Source organism: Ascaphus truei, chromosome 7 (genome assembly GCF_040206685.1).
Source record: "Ascaphus truei isolate aAscTru1 chromosome 7, aAscTru1.hap1, whole genome shotgun sequence".
In the NCBI taxonomy this organism is placed as follows: domain Eukaryota; kingdom Metazoa; phylum Chordata; class Amphibia; order Anura; family Ascaphidae; genus Ascaphus; species Ascaphus truei.
The window spans coordinates 45909759-45928495 of NC_134489.1; the positions used below are offsets into that span (position 1 = coordinate 45909759).

An 18737-nucleotide genomic window follows, 5' to 3' on the forward strand; every position below is an offset into this window, starting at 1 on the left:
CCGAGTGGACCACCACAGTTTAAAACAAGTTTGTGGATGGCACCGACAAGATCGACAGTTTTCTCAGTGACTTTGAGACACAATGTTAAAGATACCGGGTGCCGCCATGGGACTGGGTGCGGATACTGCAGCCCTTGTTGTCCGGAGTGGCTAAAGAGACTCTGCAAACCATCCCACCAGAAGACCGGGATGACTACAAGCACGTTAAGGCAATGCTACTGATGCCCTCACCCCAGAAGCATACCTGGGCAAGTTCAGGACAGGGGAACGATACCCCAAGGGAGTCCTATGTCAAGTACAAGGCCTGCATGGCATTGCAGGGGACCCAGTGGGTGGAGGGTTGTGGTGCCACTAAGTACCACACGTTGCTGGACTTAATTTTCCAAGAACAATTATTGCAGCAGTGTCCCTCGAACGTGAGGGTATGGGTCTTTGACCGTAAACCTAAGACCCATGTGGAAGCTGCCAGGATGGCTGATGAGTTTGTGACCAGTCGTGCTTTAATGGACGAGAAAGTGGCTACCAAGAAACCGGCTGTGCCAGCCAGGGTAGCCAAACAGACTCCTCAGTGGACACACAAGGAACTCTTGTTCCTCAGTGGACACAGAAGCTGTAGCAGAAGGCAGCGTCCCCAAAGCTACAGAAAGGAGATATTACCTGTGCAATAAAGTGGGTCAGATCAGACCAGACTGTCTGGACCGTGCAAAGTCAGGTGGACCCCATCAGGGTCAATGTTCTCCAGCTGCGAGGCCAGTGGCCCGGGTTCCCCATAAGAGATGTCTTCCTCATTATCAGACCGGAAGGGCCACTTTTCCATGGGGGAGGGTTCATTACAGGAACGCCTCCATTTTGGGGCCATCAGGTGTATTTTTCTTCCTGACCGCAGGAGGCGCTATTGCAGCTGTTGTCACTGTATTCGCTAGAACCCCAAATTGTAGTAGTCCTACAGGTGAGAAGACTTTGCTTGTAGAGTTCGTAACTCTCACAGGTGTCTCTGTAGACTTTTTCTTCTTCTTTACTTTGGTATGTTTTACAACATCAGCAGTACTGTGCACAGATTCTTTCTCATCAGTGATACTGGATGTGCACTTGCTACCTTCCTTGGGTCCACAGCGCATTGCTTGCTGCTGCAGTTTGTTTTCTTCTTCTTACATTTTAGTTTTACACAATCTATATAGAATTTACCTAGGTCATCCATTTAATAAGTATGAATTCCTTTTAGACATTAAGAATTCAGATTATACTATATAGTGAATAATCCTTCTTCATAGGCTTTTACACATACAGGTAGTCCTCGCTATCCAACGTTTCACTTTACAACGAATGGCATATCCAGCGCTTTACAATGCAACCCTATCGGCCATTTTTCTATGCCGGAATGCGTTATCCAACGCTCACCACCACTGATTAACATGGGTCTCACTTTGCAACGGTTTCACTATCCAACGGTACTTCCAGAAGGCATTCCGTTGGATAACTGAGGACTGCCTGTAAATGCTGTTATTTATATCACTCGGCAGTCTATTAGGGATTAAGAGACATTTTTGTCCTATATCTTTCCTTCAATTCACCGTGAATGTATTCTTCTATACCATATTCGACATATTTAGTGTTAATACACACATTTAATTTGGGAATAAGAGAAATGGTTAATAATTCCCTCCCACCATTCTGTGGTACCGCTGGATACATCTAGAAATACACATTAATAGCTTTATCAGCGACTTGCATTGATCCCCTTTTTTATGCAGACACACTACGTTAATCATCTCCCATATCAAATGTGAGATTGTTATAGGTATATGTGTGATCATTTGCTAATATTCAGATATTTAGAATTTCGCTAGATATTTTTTATATCGATTAGTATCTTTACTGCAGGGTTTTTAACTGTTGAGTGACCTTGATTACATTACTTTCAGTAACCAGGGTTTTTTTCCTTCTTTTTTTAAACTTCACAATATTTGTCTGTCATTTGAATCTATACCAACTTATGTTTAAATGATTGCCGTTTCAGTGCGGCACCGGGACCTACGCCCCCACGCCATACAAGCCTCGGGTCCTTTCATTAACACTTGGCTGCGGGCTTGCTGATTTGGGAGGCAGAGCGCTCTGATGCGGAAGCATTATTTTAAATTATGGCTGTTACATGGAGTCCTCTACTCTTTGGCAAGGTGTGAAACGTGTTGTTTTTTAAACCGTTTTAGTGATGTGACTATACAGTTTTCCAACCGCTGCCAGTTCCAGCCCTTGTTTTTTTAAAATATTTACTGTGCATCGCCATTCCATCTTCGTAGCTATATAAAGTCCCTACAACAGGAACAGGCCAAAACAAGCCCACATCCATCAGGATCCCGTGAGTACCTCTGGTCTTTTTCAATGGAAGTCATCCCATTCATATAGTTATTGTGGACTGTGTTAATTCTCCATTGCATGCTTTACATTGGATTGTGAGGAATAGAGACTGTTTACATCAGGTCTTCCCTTCGGGATTAGACTCCAGCCTCTTCTTTTGCCACATTTGATGTACATTTATATACTTTACTAATCTAAGTTACTTCAATCAAGAGGACATATCTTATTTTGTGGTAACCATCATTCTCAAGTGTGTGGACTCATTAATTATTCCTAGTATTATCTCAACCACACTTGTATATATTTTTTGATAATTGCCCATTAGGTTGCTTTTCAGCTTTGTCCCAATTATCTTGTCTGGTACTGAGCAACAGAAATATAAAAACTGGCAATAGGTTAGGACCGCTCACCTTGCCCATTCTCCTGCAACAGCTGAGATCCTATTCTGTTGTATCAAGAGTCCATCCCCTTACTGTATTAATCTCTACCACCGTTGCTGGGAAGCTATTCCATGAAGTCACCACACTTTCCGTGAAGAGGTGAATACATATGGAGGATTTTATTAATTCACATCATTTCAACTTCCCCCAGCCCTTCTTGAGCTATGTGAACGAGTGCGAGCGTGGGGGGGAAAATCTCAAGATGCATGAGGTTCATGTACATACAGTGCAGGCGTGAATCTGGACTGAGTTACCTCCGTGCTGTACCATCACACTGCCACTTTCAAAGTTTTACTACTGGAGGGATGGGGAGCTCATCTGGGAGAGTTAATGTTGGTGAAATGCGTTCAGACATTTGCAGGAAGGGGCGTGCACTGGGGAGAGGTGCAGAAAAAGGAGTGCAAATAAAACCATAAGCTTCTTTTAAGAACCAGAACTTCGGACCCCTGTGCAAAACCTGATCCAGAATCCCATGGTGGGTAGATATGTAGTCCTCTTAGGAAACATCCCTCAGTGCTGCTGGGCAGGAATGGACCAAGGCGTCCTTAGGCAGGTCTTTATACACAGTAACAATCTGTAGTGGAATGTGAAGGGGCTTAAGGTGCAGGGATATATATCTAGCAGCGGCACTCCACTGACAGCAAAATCGTGCCTGGGTGCACTAAGTAACAATTAGAACATACAGAATAGAGCAAACCAGGCACTACTCGCATGTCTTTAAAATTTGTGGGGGGGAAAATGTATTGCAAACATTTTTAAGACCTGCGAGTGTCTGATTTGCCCTATTCTGTGTGTATATAAATATTCAGACACGTGACCCTACTGTCAAGTGCTCAGACGGATGGAACCACTCATACACCGTGAATATTCTGAAGATGTATAATAAATTAAAAACTAAATGGAACATGCCTTTAGTGCCAGGGGGCCTGCAATGCCATCTATGTAACATACAAAAACACACAAGATTAACTACATTGGGAGCTGGAATAGTACTGAAACGTTGATGTCATTAATAAATCTTGTATATTCACTAGTTACCTGTGAGTGCCTGCTATATAATACTTTATCAATAATCACAAACTACAGAGCACCCAGGCAAGTGACTGTTGCTGCCTTCTATGAATGTAATATATACATATTCACACACACACACACACACACAAAACACACACACACAGCAGTGTGCATATGACAGGGTTAATGCTACATAGGTTCCCAGGTCCTGGTGTTTTTCCTCTGTAAGAAGGAGTGAGGTCTCTCACAGACTTCCAACAAGAGTAGACTGGGGGAGGGATGGGGTTATAAATGGCTACTGTCAGGATCCTGTTATCTGCACCCCCTCTCAGCAGCAACCTCCCCCGCCTTGGCTCTGCCTCAAAGGGGTGCTGTGAATGTGAAAGTTGGGTCTGGCTCTGTCACTGGGCCCACTGCCCATGCGCTTCTTGATTTCAGAGGCCATGGTTACAAAAGCCTGTTCCACGTTGGTAGAGTGTTTGGCACTGGTCTCCAGGAGGGGGATGTGCAGGGAGTCTGCGTAGGTCTGGTGGGGGGGAGAAAAGAGAGGTTTACAATGTGTTATATTACCCACCCCCTCCCTTCAGAATCTGAATAGATCTGGAGGGAAGGAGTTACCTTGGGGTACAACAACATATAACATTTGCTTGCTGTTACATAGTATATGAGGTTGAAAAAAGACATGCGTCCATCAAGTTCAACCTATACTAAATTTAGATAACAGATACTTTATCCTATATCTATACTTACTTATTGATCCAGAGGAAGGTAAACTAAAAACCCCCAGTGTCATATCATCCAATGATATCTCATAAGGGGAAAAATAAATTCCTTCCTGACTCCAAGAATTGGCAATCGGATTAATCCCTGGATCAACATCCTTCCCATGTTTACTTATTTGGTATATCTCTGTTTACCTTTCCTTTCTAAAAAGATGTCCAACCTTTTTTTGAACAACTCTATATTGTATCTGCCATCACAGTCTCCATGGGTAATGAATTCCACACTGTAACTGCCCATACTGTAAAGAACCCTTTCCTTTGTTGCTGGTGAAATCTCCTTTCCTCCAACCTGAAGGGATGCCCCCGAGTCCTTCGTACTGCCCGTGGGATGAATAGTAGTTTTGAAAGCTCCTTGTACTGTCCCCAAATATATTTGTATATAGTTATCATATCCCCTCTTAGACGCCTCTTTTCTAATGTAAATAAATCTAATTTAGCTAGCCTCTCCCCATAAATTAGATTGTCCATCCTCTTTATTAATTTGGTGGCTCTTCTCTGCACTCTCTCTAGTTCCATAATGTCTTTTCTTAGGATTGGTGCCCAAAATTGTACTCCATACTCAAGGTGTGGTCTTACTACCCAACCACTGCGCAAGTGGTGTGGAGGAGTGTCAGTGAGTAAAGACACTGACTGGCACTGAGAGTTTGAAGCAGGGGAACCTGGTTCAATTCCTGGTGTTGACCCCTTGTGACCTTGGGCAAGTCACTTTATCTCTCTGTGCCTCAGGAACCAAAAACATAGATTGTAAGCTCCACGGGGCAGGGACTGTGTCCGAAAAAATGTCTTTGTAAAGCGCTACGAAAAAACTAGCAGCGCTATACAAGAACAAAACTATTATTATTATTGGTGTCAAAGACAGTCACATTTTTTTCTTATATAGTGCTGACAGTAAACACAATGCTATACATAGAATTGTGCGGGAAAAATACCCGCTTACAATCTAATTTTTTAAACCTGAGGCACATCTAGATTAAGTGACTTGCCTAAGGTTACTAGGAGCCAATCAGACAGCCCTATATATACTGTATACACTGTAACATGTATACAGCTGCTCTTACCTTGGCTGCCGTATACTCCACCACTTTCTTGTTACTGAGGTCGCTCTTGTTTCCCACCAGCAGTTTATCCACATTGTCGCTAGCGTATCTTTGTATCTCTTCCAGCCACTGCTGGACATTACTGAAGGATTCCTGAGGAGAGAGAAGATAACAAGGGGGCAATCACATACAGGGACACCTATCCATGTACCTCCCCACTGCTAAACCCCCATCAGTAGGTATCACATGCTGCCCTCTCACCTGATCTGTCACATCATACACTATGATGATCCCGTGTGCACCTCGGTAATAACTTGAAGTGATCGTCCTGAAACGCTCCTGTCCAGCTGTGTCCCACTGGGAGAGGAGAGAGTCTGTGAGAAAGAAAGATAGAGGGAAAGAGGGGGTGGCGGGAGGAAAAAAAAAAAGAAAAGAAATAGAGGAGGTGAGAGAGGGAACGAGAAAAGGGGGTAAAAAGAGATGGAGAATAAGCAATGAAAATAGGGATGGGATAGTGAGTCAGGGTAGAGAGGAGTGAGGGAGATAGGAGAGTGAGAGAAAGTGTTAGGAAAAGAGAAGGGAGAGAGAGTTAGGAAAAGTGTGAATAAAAGATAGTGAGACAGGTGAAAGAGTGAGAATGAGGAAGGGATAGTGAGGAAGAGAGTATTACAGATCTGAGGGAGAGGAGGAGAAAGTCAGTGAGTGACGGAGATATATAGATATGGGTGTATTACAATCTGTAGTTTGATTGTCTTCCCCTCCAGTTCTACAGTCCGGATCTTGAAGTCCACTCCAATGGTGCTGATGTAGCTGTCTGTGTACGTGTCGTCCTGGAGAGGGAAAGCATAACAGGTGGTTAAAATATGGCTGTACAGAACCGGTCTCATCCCCAGCCACATGGGGGATACTCACTGCAAAGCGTAGCAGCAGGCATGACTTTCCAACCCCAGAGTCACCAATCAGGAGGAGCTTAAACAGGTAATCACTGTAAAAGACGAAGATGCACAGTCAAGCACTGTGTACATGTATATATAACCCCTTCACTGCCTGTTGATGTGTATGTGTGTGTATATAGATACATTCTATTATACGCGTTGTCTCCTTTGCTGCAACATGATACTCACTACTCAGGATTCATGGCTGACATCGCTAGCTGCTTCCAGACCCCTGGCTGCTCCCTCGTGCGTCTGACTTGTGATGAGGATTACTGGGGAGAGGAGGGGAAACTGCTCTCAGTGCCGGGGGATGCAAGCAGAGACAGGACAACACTACACCTTATAATTTATTAAGAGGCATACACAGGATGAGGTTAGGGTTGCACACACAAGGGGGGGCGAAGAGACCTATTTTAATAGAATACCAAGTATACTTCTCCTGAAACCCACCTTCACCTGTGCACAACAAGGTGCACACCTGGGATATATGCTAGGAATCATTGAAGTATGCTTTGCATATGTATCATATATCTCAAGTGTGCTCCATTTTGTGCACAAGAATCTCTCCACATGTTGTTTCAAGGTGGGTTTGAGGGGATCTATATATTAGTCTATATCGGGACTAAAAAAATAGGTCTGTCTCTCTCTCAAATTTAGCTGTTGTCACTGTTATACTTTGTATACATGAAATGTGGGTAACCGGTGCATCAGAATATATGAGTCCCAATACTAAATAATAATTCTTCCGTAGGGAACACTCCAATATGATGGTGAGCAATAATAACATACCCCAATAGGCAAGGGACTAGTACCTAGTGCTAGCCAGCACAATGAACAGTACAGAAATTTTCCCAACCATAATAACATAGTTATAGTATGTAAGAGAAAACTCTCTTTTGGTTCCAATTCCGTCAGAGGAGCAGTCCCATCAGGTATCCTGAGCAGCGTGCAGTCCACCAAGCAGTTATACACTTTGATAAAGGGCGCACGGCCCGAAACGCGTAGGTTAGCGTTTTCTGGGTGATCCAGGGGTGATGTCTGATCCCTTCATTCAATAAAAGGATTTTTTTGCTACCAATAGCCTCCTCCACCATTTGTAGGCAGTGCACTGCCTTTGTTCACCCATTTGTATACATGAAGCCTTTTACTGTATGTAACGGTGTTTCCCCCACCCAATCGCAGATAAAGGGCCATTACAGGTTGACTGGTGCATATACCTGCTGGCAACAGGAGGGCCGAGTCGTCCGCCGATGGTAGTGGGGAAACACGAACAGGCTTCTGGGGTTCATACCCCACATATCTCTTTAGCAGTGCAGAGCCTCCATCTGCCGTAGGCTCCAGAAACTAAAGGTGATCTCCCACGGTAGAACTTATTACTTCTCCCCCCCAGTAAGGTCACGCACCAGCCAGGAGGTATATTACAAACAGGAACGGGTTTATTACTATACTCTGCAGTAACAAGTCAAGATCTGCCCTTATACAGTCTCTCAGGATTCACCGGATGAAGGTCCCTGGACCGTCACTAGAGGCCAAGGGCACCCACAGCCGTCCTAGCTCTTCCCCACCTCCTTAGCAGAGGCAGAGGTATGGTCCACATTCACTCTCCCCCAGGGGGAAGAGCACATGGGAAGGCCCCAATCTCAGGCTCCCAGTTGTGTAACCTGCCTTCCTCAGAGGGGGAAGGAACTTCTTTATGGCGGTCCTGTCCTTAAGTATAGCCAGAAGGCGGGCACCCCGTTGTCCCAGCTACAACGGGATGTACCACCATCTGCTGTCACTCAAGTGCAGTACCAAAAGGAAGGGGGAAAACCCCATACTAACTACTGGCAACCTGATTGTTTCCCCCCTGCAGTAAACCGTGGTACAAACTAGTAGCCACAGGTGACATGGCTACACTCTCCCTCTGGTGGATTCCCAACGACCCCGCTTGGGTCCTACATTTTCAGGTACCATCGTTAAATGAAACCTGAACAAAAACATTTCACATTAATATCACATTAGTATGCATGATATACAATTCTCTGGGAAAACAGCACGTCAAGGTATTTGAATATACACATAAAAAACGGCTGTCATACTAACATAGGTTCCTCCAACATGGAGAACCTGTTTCAATAGTAGTGATCTGGATCAGGTTTTCTCACTAGTGCTCCTAATGCGTCAGTGACTGTAATGGAATACACTCATTTTGGGTTTCTTTCTGAAAGGTACTCCACCCTATCCATGTACACTGATCGACCTACCTTCCAGCATGTAAGCCTTTACAGCTTCCATTAACCACTGTTCCCGGTTGGCGTCAATTTCCCGCATTAATGATTCAGGGACATATGGGTACTCGAACCCCTGAGAGTTCCGGTACTTTTGTACCACATGCTGCTCGGCTAATCTTAGTGAGCCAGCGACCCTCAGCCTGACCTGGCTGAACCTAGTACACTGGTTCTTGAACCGGGGGCACATAACTATTAGAGACATTACCCGTAGGCTGTATAATACCCGCCCTGTCTGCTTCTCTCCTCCTCCTTTCTCGGGCAGCCTCATCCGGACTAAACACTCCTATAGCCCACCAGTCATCCACTATGGTCTCGGTTTCAAGTAAGAACCTCGTACGGTCCATGAAGGGCACATATGCCTGAAACCAAGGGTGCCACCATGGTAAAGACCCAGCGGGCCTTGCTACAGCAAACCCTGTATGTGAGGTAGTGTTGGTGGTTGTGGAAATATCAGATATGACAGACATAGCATAATGACTGAATCCACTATTTACACTGCATACATCAGCAACACAGTTATGATCAATTAGCATCTCATTCCCAAAGGACCAGTCCTTCCAGTCTGACGATGGGACAAGAGTCTTAGAGGCCCGAGGCTCCTCTTTTTAGAGTATCGTTCTCTTGCGGCTCGATCAGCTTCCCCAGGCAGTAACTCACCCCGAGACACTCGGGTAGCAGGCGTTCCCTGGTTAGAAGTCCCAGCACAAGAAGGGCGACAAGACACCTGAAGAACAGACAAAATGGTCGTGGGTAAAGGGGCCTTGAACGTATCAGAGTCCTGAACAGTTACATCCGCAGGACCAGACACTAGGGTTATGCTAACGATCGGCTGAGCAGCAATCGATTTTAGCCTCGGTGTCTGACCTTGCAAATAGACTCGGTACTGAGCCAGAAAAGCAGGGGTAGGCACATCCTGACACAACGGAGGTCTATTGTCCTTGTTGGCCATCTCGGTTGCTTTCTGTTAAGCCCTGAGCTCATACATGGAGTGGATAAAGGCAGTTCTCTTTAATCAAGGGGAAGCGGTACTCACCGGAGTGGGAATCGGACCCATCTCATCCGCCCCAGTGGTCGCTATCAGCAGGGTGTCGTTTCCGGCATGTTGCACAGGATCCTGGCGCTTGTCCAGATCCTTCCCCAAAAGGGCGTTGACATCCAGTCACGGCGTAGAGGTAGAATCCGTATCTTGACGGTGATAGGCATTCGAGTTCTCTGCGCCATCCACGCAACATACAGACTACCCTCAGGGAGACTCAGGGCGCGCAGCGTAACCCCCGCCTACCTGCCTCCACGGGCCGTCAGCTCCTCAGTCGCCGCAGGGTTCCTTCCCTCGGCGGTCCAGCCGCTCCCCCTCCCTCTCAGTGGGAAGCGCAGCCCCTCCGCCCCACGCGCGTCCTCCAGCGCTGGCCGCGTGCACACGCAGCATACAGAGCACGCGCCCAGCATCCGCTCTTCTACTTCCACTCCTGCTGTAAGGCTCCGCCCTCGTACGCCGCGCGGGCGTACTCAGAGTACTACCAATGCTCACCTGGGTTGTATCAGCCGCACCAATCCGGAAAGGCTCCCTGCAGTCCTCCTGATCCGCCCCCATCACTGATTGGCCAGCCCAGCCTTATCAGGCATCTCTAAGCGCTCACTCATCGCTCGACAGTTTCTGTATGGAAGTTGTTTGGTGTTCTCTTGGTGATTCTACAGGTTCTGACACGGCTCGTATGACTACCCCTTTTGGCTCCCGACCTTGGCTCTCCTCGGACTACGTATTCTCTGGCATCCCACGATCACGGCTTGGACTCCGACCCTCCTCCTCATCTCTCCGCTCCCTGACCTCGGCAAGGCAACTACTATTCTACTTCTACACCCGGTACCGGCAAGTATTGTCTACCTTACATACATCTGGCCTTGCAACGCTTAACACCACACTCCGGACACGCTCACTTTGCTGCGGGTGCGTGTATTCCTACTTCCCCCTTCAGCACAGGGGACGGGTCTGGTCTACGGGCAGCACCGGCGTAACAGACGGGATGCCGCCACGTGGTCATCAGGGCCGGAAGGTACCTCCAACGGTACCGGAGAGTCTCTGGATAGGCCTCGGGACACATCCAAGAATGGTGGGTTCACCCGCCTCTCAGGTCTCACGGTCGCAGTCATCGGCAAGGGACTCCGCGGTTGTGCAAAGTCATTGGCACCATTCGGTTCATCTCCAGTCTCGGCTGGCATAATCAACAGCGGCCGAAACACCACCGAAGATTGGCAGCTACTGGTGCAGGAAGAAGGTAGGGACACATCCGCAGGGGAAAGGCCCCTGGATCATTTCCGCGTTATCAGCGGCAATCAGCAAAGGTTAGTCCCAGCTCATGCACCTCAATGAACAACGATGCCTCATCACCCCAGGCAGTCACCTTACCCGACATCTCGTGGGCTGGCTCCGGTTCACCGACCGTCTCTGGTTCCTCTGCGGGGACTGGGTCTGGTTCCGTCTCAGCCTGCTCAATCGTCATCGGGACACTTGTATTCCTTTGGGCCTCATCTCGGGCGCACGGGCCCTCTGTAACCTCCATAGTTGAAGTAGTTGGGTTAGCAGCTATATCGACCGCTCAAGTATTGGGGTCAGTCGCATCTTTCTGGGCGAACTCTGTAGGCCGCAACAGCGTGGGCTTCAGGAAGTGTGCTCTGAAGCATGCACACTGGGCTCCCCAGACCTGGTCGCCACCTGGGAAGTCGCACTTGGGACAGAGGCATCGAAAGTATCTCTCCCTTCCACGATTACCACCGAGAGTCCTCCTTGTAGTCGGTAGTGGTCGAAATCCATATCAGCCATTTGTTTCTGAACACACGGGTACAAGAGCAAAGGGTAGCTCACTCCTTTCACTCGCCAGGCTCCGAAGAACTGAGGGTGCGGTCCGCTGAATCCGGTACCTCCGTTATTCTCCAAAGTCTTCAGGCATTAGCTGACACCGTGTCCCCTCCCTCTGATGGAGATTAGAGGAGAGGCACTCAGTGACGTAGGAGGGTGTGACTGACTCCTGGCTGAGGCAGTAACATCGCTTGTGTGGGGTTCTGGCTTTCATGCCAAACCCTTGCAGGACTCTGCAAAAAGTTCACGTACAGCCTGTTTGCAAGCAGCATGTGCGCTCTCCAGCCTTGGCGGGAGACGCCATTTTAGCTCATGTAACTCACGTGGCGCATTCAAGGGCAAGGGAACCTCCATTTTGGGCACAATTCCTTCACAGACCACACAATGACCGCGATACCGGCAGGAATCCGTTCCTTGTGGTTCCTCACAGCACATAGATTAGCAGGCTACTAAGAGTAGGTTGTACCCCAGGCTAGCAAAGCTCCACCTCAATACGCTGTACACGATTTTAGTCCATCACACGCACTCTGTGGTTTCATAGTCTGGCTACTGACTAGAAGTACTTTGGGTTCCTCCCTTGTTAGTACTTTTACGCCGCCCCAATGGCTGCCGACTTCGCGGACCCTCTTCAGGGCGACTTAGAAAAGCAATACCCTTCTTGTCTCCAGACCATTCCCCCGATAGGTCCGTCTAGGTCGTTCTTTGCGAGGAACACATCCCCCTGACTACACCTAGCCACTCTCCTTTATTAGCACTTGTTCTGGAAGCGTACCTCATTACTTCCAGCTTTGTTTCGCTGAAAGTGTGTCCTGTTACAGCTCTCAGCAGCGCCTCCAAGTGTAACCATGCTTCCCCCACCCAAACGCAGATAAGGGGCCATTACAGGGTGTGTGGTGCATATACCTGCTGGCAACAGGAGGGCTGAGTCGTCCGCTGATGGTAGTGGGGACACAGGAACAGGCTTCTGGGGTTCATACTCCACATATCTCTTTAGCAGTGCAGCGCCTCCATCTGCCGTAGGCTCCAGGAACTGAAGGTGATCTCCCACGGTAGAACTTATTACCTCTCCCCCCAGTAAGGTCACGCACGAGGAAAATGCAAACAGGAACAGGTTTATTACTATACTCTGGATTAACCGGAACAAGGCAAGAACTGCCCTTATACAGTCTTCCAGGATTCACCGGATGATGGTCCCTGGACCGTCACTACAGGCCAAGGGCACCCACAGCCGTCCTAGCTCTTCCCCACCTCCCTAGCGGAGGCAGTGTCCACACACTCTCCCCCGGAGGGAAGAGCACATGGGAAGGCCCCAATCTCAGGCTCCTAGTTGTGTGACCTGCCTTCCTCAGAGGGGGAAGGAACTCCTAACTTTAGGGCGGTCCTGCCCTTAAGTACAGCCAGAAGGCGGGCACCCCGTTGTCCCAGCTTCAACAGGATGTACCACCCCCTGCTGTCACTCAAGTGCAGTACCAAAAGGAAGGGGAGAAATCCCATACCAACTACTGGCAACCTGATATTACCAGGGTTTACTTCCAGGAGGGAAGCAAACTAGCAGCCACAGGTGACATGGCTAAATGTATATTATTCATACAGTACTCAAAGCTATGTTACGGTTTATAGAAGTATAGAAGTATTAATGTCACTGTATTTACAGGATGTGTTTACTGCAGTGTGATGTCTCTTGTATTTAAGTTATGTCTGTGCTCACCGCTTATAAAAGTGGTTATGTATCGGTCCTGTGTGATGGCGGCACTGCAATTCCAGCCCCTGGTGAGGTTATCATACAGTGTGTATAGCGCTGAGGTGTCATTTTGTAATGATGACACACGGTCATGTAGTTATTTTTGACGTTTACCGGTGAGGTGATGTATTACCCATCCCTTCGCGTTACCGTCGGCCGCTGCCCCTCGGGCCTACTATAGCTCTTTCCCGCAGCCCCGGACTCACCTGATTCTTCACCGACACCTCTCTTTCTTCACTCTAGCAGCGGTGCCATTCACATTCCTGCTGCGGATCACCGTGCTCAGCCAATGAGCGCACATCCCACCCCTAACTGCTGTCTCTAGCAGCCAATCAGTGCACCGATATGTTATGACTGACAAACTCTCCAGCCAATCAGTGCACTGCTTTCATGTGACCAATAAACTCAGCTTATCAGCTCACTGCTCTCCTACAACCCTCAGATTCCTCGACCAAACCAATTCGCTTCTCTCTTGTGACTGTTGCATATAGCAAGCAATCAACGTGTACTGACAAATACTGTAGGTCAAGAAATCGGTGTATTTTTTCTCCTGTCACTATCAAATACTCCAACAATTCAGCAAACTGCTTTTCTGTGATTGACAAACTTCTCAACCAATCGACGTGCTACTATTCTAAAACCCTGGCAACCCTTAGAACCAATCGGCACGCTGCTTGCTCTTCTATGCTGCTTGTGTAATTGCGGCTCCAATCTACTACTATTTGTCCGTTTAAATAAAGTTAAGGAGTGCAGTGATTGTGTGCGCGAGGCAGAGGGCGCTCCTTGTATGAGGGATGGAACTAGGAGGAGACCACCCTGGCTTTATATAGTTTTACAATATGGTAATGTATCAGCCTACTAAACTGACCACTAGTTAACTAAGTGGTCGTATAAAATAAACTAATCTCCAAGGCTTGAGTTGGAGAAACTAGGGGGCAGATGAAAAAACACCTTAATGGTGTATACCATACATTAACGAATCCCAAATATAAAGAGACAATACTCAGCTAAGGGCGCTCAAAACCTCTGGTAGGCTTCAAAAATAGCCAATAACATAACATATTCCAGCATTAAGTGTTAATACCACATACAACATGCATACACGTATACATATCTCAACGCAAACCACAGAATGTAAAGTCCAGTCCAGAGGGTGCTGCTCTCTTCAAAAAGTATGCAACCCAGGCGTTACATAGTTACATAGTAGATGAGGTTGAAAAAAGACGTACGACCATCAAGTTCAACCGATGCTAAATTTAGGCAACAGATACTTTATCCTATATCTATACTTACTTATTGATCCAGAGGAAGGCAAACAAAAAACCCCAGTGTTATATCATCCAATGATATCTCATAAGGAGAAAAATTAATTCCTTCCTGACTCCAAGAATTGGCAATCGGATTAATCCCTGGATCAACATTCTTCCCATGTTTACTTATTTGGTATATCCCTGTACACCTTTCCTTTCTAAAAAAGATGTCCAACCTTTTTTTTAAGCAAATCTATTGTATCTGCCATCACAGTCTCTATGGGTTATGAATTCCCCATTTTAACTTACTGTAAAGAACCCTTTCCTTTGTTGCTGGTGAAATCTCCTTTCCTCCAACCTAAAGGGATGTCCCGAGTCCTTTATACTGCCCTTGGGATGAATAGGTGTTTTGAAAGCTCCTTGTACTGTCCCCGAATATATTTGTATATAGTTATCATATCCCCTCTTAGATGCCTCTCTTCTTGTTTTTTTTATAACTTAAATTGTTATTGGTTTTCAAAACATGGCAGTAATACAGCATACATCCATTGTTGTCACGAAAGTACCAAAAATGATCATATATAATCCTGATCCGCAAGAAAGAAAAAAGAAACAATAAGAATGTAACGTGAGGGTGATCGAGAAGGGGAGAGGGAGGGGGTCCGTTCACTTCTCTGGTTATAGTTCACTTTGATCTGCTATCTAAGTATGTGTTTAATTGAAGAAATATGTCAGCTGATCCTGTGCGGGACAAGCTTAGTTCTGCCACAATTAGGTCCATGGGATTTTGGCAGAATTTGCTTCACATCATCATCAGAGGAGAATGCATCTAGAACTATCAAAGCAGTATTGTGGATATCTCAACCCCTGGGATATCTGTCTGGGCCAACCATGGCGTCCAGACTTTTAGAACATTTTCGCCAGTGTCATTGACCAAACTCGTCAATTTTTCCATCTGGCACACAAACCAAATTCTACTCTGAATTTTGGGGATTGAAAGAATCTAATTTTGTTTCCATAATGCTGCGATCTCGCACCTCGTTGCTGTTGCGAAATGAGAAACTAGTTTAAGTAATACTTTGGCTAGGCCCGGTACTGGTCTGTTTAGGAGAAAGAGCCATGGGTCTAGGGGGATTGTGAGGCCAAAAATCCTCTGGAGCCAATCTTTAATTTTGTCCCATAAGGTGACAATTCGAGGGCAGAACCACAGCATGTGTAACAGGTCTGCGGACTCTCCACATTGTCTCGGGCACAATGGGGAGTATCCTTGTATAAAATGTGATAGTTTAAGTGGGGTGAGATACCATCTCATTAGAACCTAATATGCATTCTCCTTTAATGTTGTACATATCGAGCTTTTAGCAGCTGACGTAGCGATCTCGGTCCATTCGTCCAATTCTAAAACCTCCCCAAGGTCGGTTTCCCATTTCATCATATATCCTAATTTTTGGGTCACTTTAGGGCCAGAACTGACCACTTCCTTGTACATTTGCTATGTGAGTCCGCGTGTGTTAATCTATATAAGACAAAGCATTTTGAATGTGGTCAATGGGGGGTGAGGGTTGTGTTTGTTATAAAAAGCCCTGATCTGGAGGTATCTATAAAATTGTCACGCTGCGCTCACCACAAACAAGACGACACCCTTGGTACTGAGGTGGGAATAGATATAACGCCACCGACAGGCACGGGGTCGGGTCTGGAGTGTGGATAGTAGATATAGCCGAATCTGGAGTGGAGAGGGTAGAGTCGTCGTAATACTTGCCAAGGTATGGGTAGGAGGAATCCGGAACGTAGAGGGTACTAGTAGCCGAGGTCTGCGCTGGAGAGGGTAGAGAGGTCGATGTCCGAGAGCCGAGTTCAGGGTTGGAGAGTAGCGGAGGGTCGAGGATAGCCAAGGTCAGTATTCCAGAGAAGCGGTAGTCCAAAGGCAAGCCGGGTCGGTTCACAGGTAATCAAAGCGAGGCAAGGCAGGATAACTAGAAGACAGGAGAGGTAAGCACAGGGAACAGGAATCTATGCTCAGCCAAAGTGCCAGTGGCACAGCCGAGCATATATTGGTAGAAGGTGCCAATCCCCCAGGGGGGTGGAGCGGAGGTGCGGCCTCTGCAGAGGCAGTGATAGGTTGGGGGTGGCAAGGCAGGTGAAAGTGATGAACCTGATTGGTAACTGTTGACGCGTTGCTCGGGAGCGTCACGCGCGTGCGTGACGCGGTCCGGATTTCAATCCCGCGATGCGAGGTGCACGCATGCGCGCCGCGTGGGTAGAGGGCGCCGCTCCGGCGGGGGAAGCCCTGCGCGAGGAGGTGCGTGGGAGTGCGCAAGTTTGCAGGAAGCATGCAACGGGTGCCGGAGTGGAGCGCTTTCTCAAGGAGTAATCTTGGGTAGCATGGTATCTGGCCTGTTCGCTTTCTCAAAAATTGCCTTCTTGACCAATTTAATGAATTATCAGTCTGGGAGGTTAAAAGTAAGTTCAATTCAATTTTAATATCTTTTATTTGCTTAAGGGTGGTTGGACTGTTATCTTGTTTATGTTTTTTCAATAAGTCATTCAGTTTGGTCTGTAGCAGCAAGATGTTCGCATTCCTTTCTCTCTTTCTTTTGGCTGCAATATTAATCAAAGTTACTCTTAGGGTAGCTTTGTGTGATTCCCAAAGAGTCGAATGAGAGTCTACCGTCCCTTTGTTTAACCTAAAGTATTGGTCTATTTCGCTATTTATTAGTTGAGCAACTTCTGGGATTTTCAATAGAGTTTAGTTTCCAGTTTGCTCCAGATCTGTCTAGGCTTAATTGGGTGCATCGTAGCTCAATTGGTGCGTGATCTGACCATGAAATATCCTGGATCCCGGTATGGGAGATCTTTGGGACCAGTCTGCTTGATACAAAGAAGTAATCGATTCTGCTATATGTTGACTGGGGGTGTGAAAAAAAGTATAATCCCTTTCAAAAGGGTGGTGCTCCCTCCATATATCTACGAGATTATTTTCTTTTAAACCTAATCTCAAGGTTGCATGATTGTCTGTCAGGACCGCACCTCCGGTCTCCGCGCCTCCCTGCTCACCGGCGCCCTCGTCCCACCGCAACGGCCTGCGCGGCCGCGTCCCCCGACGCTCTGCTGGTCCGCACTCCATCGCCGCATCGCCCCTGCCTCCCGGGAGCGCGCAGCGGGTCCCGTCTGCAGGCACATCACGCACCAACCTCGGGCACGCACGTGCACCCATTAAAGGGACCAATGCCTGCACTAATCTCAGGTGGGCTACACCTGAGCCACATCCATCCTCGGCCTATCACCGTTCCACGTATGTCTGACCACTCCTCCTCTCTTCCCCCTCATTGGCTTTCTCCTGTATTTAGGTTCACTCTGCCCTCTGGTTGTTGCTGAGCATAGACCTATCTATGCACCGTCCTCATTTGCAGCCTGAGTACCTGTCTCTGTCGGTATCCGCATCCCTGTTGTGACCCTGCTTGTGCCTGACCTGTCTCTTCTTGTTCCCCTGGACCACGGGTTATCGGACTTCTACTCTCTCCACTCCATGACCACGGCTTACGGACCTCGACCATTCTACACTCTCCAACACCGGTCCATAGACAAGTACCTGCTACCCTCTCCACTCTCCTACCCTGACCCAGCAATACGTTCACGACCCTGCAATCCAGACCCATCCCCGTGGCTTAGGGCGGTGGTTATATATCTTCCCCACCTCAGCCCCGCGGTCCAGTCCAGGTTGTAGTGAGCATCCGTGAAATTATGCTCAGCCCAACACACGTGGACCCCGCTGAGGTGGTTCGACCATTGCAAAAGATTGAAGCGATGTTTCAATAGGTGGAGGGGTGCCTGAACCAGAATAACCAATGCATGGAGGGTTTCCAACATAATAATAATAATAATAATACCATGTTCTTGTATAGCGCTGCTAGTTATACGCAGCGCTTTACAGAGACATTTTGCAGACACTGGCCCCTGCCCCGTGGAGCTTACAATCTATGTTTTTAGTGCCTGGGGCACAGGGAGATAAAGTGACTTGCCCAAGGTCACAAGGAGCCGACACCGGGAATTGAACCA

General features: G+C 47.4%; 1 protein-coding gene across 4 annotated transcripts; it reads right to left on the reverse strand.

Annotated features, from left to right (window-relative positions):
• Positions 1-2889: 2889 nt before the first annotated feature.
• Positions 2890-14104, reverse strand: LOC142499192 (ras-related protein Rab-1B-like). Of its 4 annotated transcripts, XM_075608210.1 has the most exons (8): positions 13635-14104; positions 9491-9557; positions 6753-6835; positions 6541-6613; positions 6363-6458; positions 5890-5985; positions 5650-5781; positions 2890-4335 (listed from the first exon to the last, which is right to left on the reverse strand). In XM_075608210.1, exons 3-8 carry the CDS (start codon positions 6773-6775, stop codon positions 4138-4140), a joined length of 618 nt encoding a protein of 205 aa, XP_075464325.1. In that variant the 5' UTR covers positions 6776-6835; positions 9491-9557; positions 13635-14104; the 3' UTR covers positions 2890-4137. The 4 variants fall into 4 exon arrangements, with proteins under 4 accessions (XP_075464325.1, XP_075464324.1, XP_075464326.1 ...); XM_075608209.1 differs by lacking the exon at positions 9491-9557 and having other exon boundaries at positions 13635-14103; XM_075608211.1 differs by lacking the exons at positions 9491-9557; positions 13635-14104 and adding an exon at positions 12591-12958.
• Between the last annotated feature and the right edge of the window lie 4633 nt (positions 14105-18737).

What these genes read in the sequence shown, in the direction of transcription:
- LOC142499192 (XM_075608210.1), bottom strand. Translation starts at nt 6,775, where the DNA reads ATGTCAGCCATGAATCCTGAGTA. An exon ending in TCAGCCATGAATCCTGAGTA is followed by an intron (nt 6,614 to 6,752) that starts GTGAGTATCATG and finishes CGTCTTTTACAG; the next exon opens with TGATTACCTGTTTAAGCTCC. An exon ending in TGGAGTATACGGCAGCCAAG is followed by an intron (nt 4,336 to 5,649) that starts GTAAGAGCAGCT and finishes CCCCCCCACCAG; the next exon opens with ACCTACGCAGACTCCCTGCA.